General features: G+C 45.4%; 1 protein-coding gene across 1 annotated transcript in view; it reads left to right on the forward strand.

The window, feature by feature from the left end:
• LOC146184793 (luciferin 4-monooxygenase-like) overlaps window positions 1-7123 on the forward strand; it is an 84708-nt gene extending 77585 nt beyond the window's left edge. The window contains exon 11 of the mRNA XM_084608840.1: window positions 6824-7123. Coding sequence (XP_084464966.1) covers window positions 6824-6975 — 152 coding nt within the window. The 3' untranslated portion in view covers window positions 6976-7123. The remainder of the gene's footprint in view (window positions 1-6823) is intronic.
• Window positions 7124-7436: the final 313 nt, after the last annotated feature.

Consider the following 7436-nt stretch of genomic DNA (forward strand, 5'->3'; position numbering starts at 1 on the left):
GCCCCCCAGGTTGGAAGGCGTCCCACATGTTACTGGGGATGGACAAAGGGCGATTCCTAGTACCTCCAGGACGAATGAAGCGGCTGGGCTAAAGCCAAAAGGACGCTCAGTTGTGGATGCGTCGGGAAGCGACCGGAAAGTCCGATGTTGCGAGGAGATATATCACATAGCAACATAGAATGTAAGATCTATGACGCAAGGTAAACTGGATGTCGTCAAGAGAGAAATGAACAGATTGAACATTGATATCTTGGGTATCAGCGAGCTCAAGTGGACCGGAATGGGAGAATTTAACTCCGGCGACCATTATGTCTTTTATTGTGGGCACGAATCCAAGAGAAGGAATGGGGTCGCTCTCATAGTAAACAGAAGAATGGGCAAAGCAGTGCTAGGGTACAACCCCATAAACGACCGAATGATTTCACTTCGGATCCAAGGTCGCCCTTTCAACATAACAGTTATCCAAGTCTATGCACCGACCACTACTGCTGAAGAAGCTGACGTTGAGAGATTTTATGCGGACCTACAATGCCTTTTAGACCGCACCCCATCATCAGACGTCGTTTTTCTCATAGGAGACTGGAATGCTAAGGTCGGGAGTGAAGAAATAACCGGAATTGCAGGCAAGTTCGGTCTTGGTGAGCCAAATGAAGCTGGGCAGAGGCTAGTAGAGTTTTGTCAAGAAAACAACCTGACCATCGCGAATACTCATTTTCAACAGCACAAGAGGCGCCTGTACACATGGACTTCACCTGACGGTCTGTACAGGAATCAGATCGATTATATGCTTTGCCGGCAGAGAGGGAGAAGCGCTATACAAGCAGTAAAAACAAGGCCTGGGGCCGATTGTGGCACCGATCATCAGCTTCTTGTTGCCAAAATTAAGCTTCGATTAAGGAAAACACAGAAAACTAGAAGGCCTTTCAGGTATGATCTGGATCGAATTCCATTAAAATATGCTGTGGAAGTGAGGAATCGATTTCAAGAATTAGATCTAGAAGACATGTGGACTGATGTTTGTGATATAATACAAGGAGTTGCTACTAAGGTAGTTCCAAAGCAAAAGAAATGCAAGAAAGCAAACTGGTTATCTGAAGAGGCTGAGGAAAGGAGGATGGCAAAAGTTATGGGGGAAAGAGAAAGATACAAGGTTCTCAATGCGGATTTTCAGAAAATAGCAAGGAGAGATAAGAATGCCTTCCTGAACATACAGTGCCAAGCAGTTGAGGACAACTGCCAATTAAGGAACACAAGAGCTCTGTATAAGACAATTAAAAATATCAAAGGAAGCTTCTGTGCTAAGCTGGGCGTGATATAGGACAAACGAGGCAAGGACCTCACTGAAGCCTCAGAGATAAAGAAGAGGTGGCAGGAATACACAGAAGAACTGTACAAGAAGGACCCGAATGTGCAAACCCAACATAAGACGGTTGTGATTACTGATCTCGAGCCGGGCATCCTGAAGAGTGAAGTTTAATGGGCCTTAGCCAGCCTTGCTAAGAACAAAGCTAGCGGAATTGATGGCATTCCAGCTGAGTTGCTTCAAAACCTCACCCATGACGCTGTTAACATTCTGCATACATTATGTCAGAAGATTTGGACAACCCTGCAGTGGCCACAGGATTGGAGGAGGTCAGTTTACATCCCCATTCCAAAGAAAGGTAGTGCCAAAGATTGTTCCAACTACCGCACGATCGCGCTTATTTCGCATGCTAGCAAGGTGATGTTGAAAATCCTCCAAGGTAGGCTGCAGCAGTATGTGTATCGGGAGCTTCCGGACGTGCAAGCTGGGTTTCGCAAGGGCAGAGGAACTAGAGACCAAATTGCCAACCTTCGCTGGATCATGGAAAAAGCAAGAGAGTTCCAGAAACCCATCTACTTCTGCTTTATTGATTATGCGAAAGCGTTTGACTGCGTAGATCACAGCAGATTGTGGCAAGCTCTCCAAGAGATGGGAGTTCCAATTCACCTCATCTGTCTCCTCAGGAATCTGTATGAAGGCCAAGAGGCCACAGTTAGAACTGGGCATAGTCTTACTGTTTGGTTTCCGATTGAGAAAGGAGTGAGGCAAGGCTGCATACTGTCGCCCTGCGTATTTAACCTATATGCAGAGCGCATCATGAGGAAGGCCGGTCTGGACGAGTCTTCAGCTGGAGTGAAGATTGCTGGAAAATGTATCAAGAACCTTAGATATGCGGATGATACCACTTTAATGGCAGAAAGTGAAGTGGAACTCAAGAGACTTCTGATGCGCGTACAAGAAGAGAGTGAGAAGTTTGGGCTTAAACTGAACATTAAAAAGACAAAGATCATGGCGTCTTGCCCTATCAAGTCCTGGAGCATCAAGGGACAAGAAGTGGAAGCTGTGACAGATTTTCTGTTCTTGGGCTAAAAGATTACGTCGGAAGGAGACTGCAGCCATGAAATTAGGAGACGCCTGCTTCTGGGAAAGAGAGCAATGGTTAGCCTTGACCGCCTAGTAAAGAGCAGGGACATTAGTCTGCCAACCAAGATCCGTATAACTCGTGCTATGGTCTTTCCAGTTGTGATGTATGGATGCGAGAGTTGGACTGTGAAAAAGGCTGACCGCCGAAGAATTGACGCGTTTGAATTGTAGTGCTGGCGAAGACTCTTGAGAGTTCCTTGGACTGCCAGAAGATCAAATCAGTCGATATTGTCGACCATAAACCCTGACTGCTCATTGGAGGGTCAAATTCTAAAGTTAAAGCTCAGCTACTTTGGTCATCTGATGAGAAGAGAGGAGTCGCTGGAGAAAGATTTGATGTTGGGAAAGGTTGAGGGTCGCCGGAGAAGGGGTAGGCAGCGAACGCGATGGTTAGATGGCATCCTAGAGGCACTGCAGATGAAGTTATGCGATGTTAGGAAGATAGTGAGAGACCGGAAAGCGTGGCGTGACATGGTTCATAGGGTCACGAAGGGTCGGACACGACTGAACGACTGAACTGAACTGATATACACGTTATAAACTACTAAAGCGATACTGTACAGCTCGAATAGGAAGCTATACATCTTTCATGGTAGTCCTGCAGTTGAGAAACATTTGTCCTCGTCCGAGTTCCGAAAAGACATCATCTGATCTAGGCAGCCTTGATGGTTTATGGTAAGACGACAGCGAATTGGTGAAGTCAAAATGGGAACGGTGTGGGCCTTTTATTGGATCAGCAGCATTTGACCCACACCGAAATATGAATGGTATTAGACTCTGTTTCTGATGGCGGCCTGTCCTTAGTCAGGTATTCTTAGCACCCTCTTCTTCGTTACAGACCAGCCTACTGCCCCTTTTTTCAGCTGCTCCGCTGCCCCTGGGTATACTAATGGCCAGGGTTTCGTCGGCGTGTTCATATAGGAGGTTGCGGCCGAGAAATGTACAAGTGTTTGCAAAGTCCTGTTCTGGAAAGGAAGGGCATTGTGGGCTGTGTCACCATGGTCGATCAGGCCGTACGCAGGGCTTGATTATGCAATCTAATCGATGCGCGAAAAATATATATATTTTTTAGTGTGGCTATAAATTCCGTTACACTGAGATTCGTACTACTGTCTTATTCGCAAGACGAATTCTCTACCTCTAGGCCATCACTGCCCTACAAGCAAACAACCTCTTAAAACTACGTGTTAAAATGAAAGGAATAACTGCAAATGGGGAAGGCCGCTGAGTAAGAAAATAGGCATCTTTTGAATACGTGGAGCCGGCTAAAAAAAAAAATGTTTTCAAGATGTATAGAAGCGACGTCGCATTTTATTTAAGAAGAGGACCAGATGGCGCGCAGTTTTCGCCCTTTTCAGTCTCGAACGAGGTGCATGAACATAACTTGGTGCGGATAGTGCATAGGTTATTTCGTGCGAAATTGTCAACGTTTTTGCCATACCATTAACAGGGCGAACATTTTCCCCGTAAAATACGACGAAAATAAACAGTTCACCCTAACGCATATTTGCTTCTACAATTGATGCGCGCTGCTCAAAGACTTTCAAGGGTCGCCCCTATTCCTCCCATGCATTTTAGCCTATGTGATACTGAACCGGGATTATTGTTTTCCGAACCCTAGATTTGTTGTTTGCTTTTGTTTACTAGGCCTACCAAAATTTAGACCCAAATTCTGCAGTAAGTAAACTCTAAATTAAAATTATCTGAACTAACTTTCATATTCTAGTTCAGTAGAATCTCTGCAGTCTTTATTCATTACTCGCAAAGTTTTAGCTCGCTATCACCTGTAGTTCCTGAAAAAAGTGGTCAAATGCAGCAAAAATTCATGTTTTGAGATAATTGCCTTCGAGGTGGAAGAAAGAGCATTATTACAATATTAAGTCTAGAAATACATACTGATTCATGTTTTTCAATAGCCACCAGCATGTTAGTCACCCCTCCATAATCAATATTTCTCTTATGTACTAGCTACCTTCCACTCCCGACCCCCTTAGTGGCCTGTCGTGCAGCCCTCAGTACGAAATATAGTCGCCGCCAGTCAGCTTCACATAACCAGTGGACTGTGAATCACCCAGCAGAAAGTTCGAAAAACCTCAAATGCCAACTCGAGCCATGTTGCTCGATGTTTTCCGTCTAGATATCTCGACCCGGGGCGCTGAGAGCCACTTTACAGATTGCTGGGAGAACGTGCCAGCAACTCCTTGTCGTGCAGCATCTTCAACCAGCTGGAAATCCTCACCGTATGCTTTACACTAACAGTTTTCGGTGACGGCAAACGAGAGAAAGTTAATGTCAATCAGGTCATAGCTGCGGTAGCAAGTTTTTGCCATTATGGTTTCTGTGCGTCTCACTGAGTGTAAAAGCTTCGATGCAGACGCGCGTGGTGACCGCGGTGTGCGCCACTGGATTGTATTGCCGAGATTTGGTGTCATTGCTGTTCAATTCACGCCTCTTCCAGTGGAAGTGCAGTATCCTAAACCACTTCTCTGTCTTCGATATTGGATGAGCGCTAAGTATCCAGCTTCAAAAGAGAGGAAATGTCAGTTGCCCACGAAACTACGCCGAAGCGCGAACAAAATACCGTAAGTCGCGAGTAATCCGGCTGCGTCTAATTATTTATTTCGCTAAACAAAATTAACTAGCGAGCTTTCCACTGTTGTCAGATCAGTGGTAACCATTCCGCTAAATGTGAACAAACAGAAGCTGAAAACAAAATTGTTTTCTCAAATTTGGAGGGGTAAAGGTCTCAAGCAAATGTCAAAAGGGGACGTTGCTGGTCACCGCCTTGGCTTCGAAAAATGTCGATTTCGAAGAAAATATTTCGCGTGCCAGTAAATGAAGGTATGGACTACGCAAAGGATAGAATAGGGGTTTTGACTTGCAGAAAAATAAAAAATAGATTTTTGTTTTATTTTGCCTGCCCTGTTTCCTTAATGAGCTTCATTTGTGCGAGTTTATTGGTCGCTAGTGCGTTGTACGCGCCCGATGTAACGTGTAATATTCAGAGAAGGACAACTAATTCGCCCTTATATTAGCACTGATAAAATGAAGCTTCTCTGTTGCGTGCCAGTTTCACTCGAATCTCAACAATTATTGCGTTAGTGATAGCTGAATATGCGTTCGCAAACTATTGCAACCCCATGTCTGTTCAATACGAACCATGATTGCTCTGCCGAGATAGCGATCAGGCTGAGAAGATAACTGCAGCATGCTGTTACCCATGGTTAGAGATTGAGCAACTGCAAGCTTTATTTTCTGCCCTAAAAGAGCAACAAATCCTAAATATGCTTCATTCCTTCTAAACTGGATATCTCACTACTTCAGCAGCCGGTTCTGCCCCCAAAGTATGACGGCCATAGCGGCGATCCAACGATGGTAGCCGCACTTTTGCAGTTCAATCCATTTTAGTTTTGCAGGTGTATGCTTTTTTTTTTCGGGTGCACTTCTCAGGGGGCAGCGCAGCACGTAGATTCCAATAGCCAGACGGCAATGTTGCCCAAAAGTACGTTTTTTTATGTTCTGCGCCGTGTTCTGCCTCCGTTCTGATGCCAGTCTTACCCGATAATGGCGAACTAAAAGCATTACCTGCTTAAGAGCTCATGCTCCCTTAATCATGGTGTCAGTGTACATTGTTGGCTCTCATCACTAGATTTCGCGTTGAGCTCCTTTTCAAAATGAATTCAGGCTTAGTAGAAACGTGCGCAAGGTTTCCTTTCCGTATGACCCTTTTAACCCGATAGGGTAAGGCGTTCGCAGAAAATCCGGCGCCTGCGGCCGTCCGCCGGTGTTGGTGTTGTGCGCTAAAAATTACCGGCATTGCACCGGTAGGCGGTAGCTGGCATGGCCGAGCACTAACTTGACCCATATTGCATTAAGCTACGTTTGGCAGGAGCTCGCTTTTCACATGGGAGGGTGATATCAGAATCAGCCTTCCAGGACCCCCTGCATTCACGTTACCTCTAGACTATGCAGGCACATTAATGCGGCTTGGTTAGAGGGGAGCACTATGTGTGGGCTGGCCGCGCGTGCAAACGCGTCCTACTCTTAAAGGCGGAGCTTAACTGTTATTCATTTTTTCTTCTTTCTTACTACACACTTCGTTCACACACAAACTGCGTAGCTGCTTCTCACGAAGGTTTTCTGAAAAGAACAAGCCAAATGTGAAACCCTCGACACGAGCATCAGAAGATGTCACTCTACTGCCCAGCATGCTCAGTTTCTTCAGCAGCTGCCTGTTTAAAACCTATACCCTCTGCTTAGCTGTCTGATCATGACTTGTAACCAGTTATTTCTCGGCGATCTTGGGCGCAAGCGTATGCTTGAGTCACCAAACTTCAACGTACGTTGTGCCTTGACTGGATACCTTTCTCTTTTCAGCAAATACCGCGTACCACAAACACCTGCACGGCGGCGTGGAGTTCCTGGACAGCATTCCCCAAATGGCAAACGGAAAAGACATGCGCAGTGCTCTCAAGCGAACCTACATTGACCAGCACGGGTGTACGATGAACCAAGATAAAAGAGCTTAAATCTTTTTGAACAATTTCAACACGGTAATAAGCTTAAGTTGCAACGTGTCCGCCAAAAGAGCTGCAGGCACTGCAGTTAACTTCGAGCTACGCACTAAGTGTGCCAGTTAGAATGTGTGCATTAAGTTATCCCAAATGTTAAGTTTCAGTGAACAAGTTTTCAAGTTCACCCTTTTTATTACAAGCATATTGTCTTGCGAGAACGTTTTTGCAGGCTGGTTGTTGCAGTATTCAAATTGGTTTACAACACAGACAGACAAATGCAGGAAAGAACGAAATGACCGGACAGAGCGCTACTATCAACTCAGGTCATTTATTAACCTATCAGTCACTTATATGCAGCAGCTGCTCATATCCACTAAACACGGAATGGCAGGAAAAACGCAGGAAGAAATCAAGACAACTGATATCCCATCCTCACAAGAAGTGAGGGCTTACAACTAGTTCTCTTACAGCGCGAG

This window comes from Amblyomma maculatum, chromosome 7 (assembly GCF_055883805.1).
Source record: "Amblyomma maculatum isolate TAMU_Amacu chromosome 7, ASM5588380v1, whole genome shotgun sequence".
Classification (NCBI taxonomy): Eukaryota; Metazoa; Arthropoda; class Arachnida; order Ixodida; family Ixodidae; genus Amblyomma; species Amblyomma maculatum.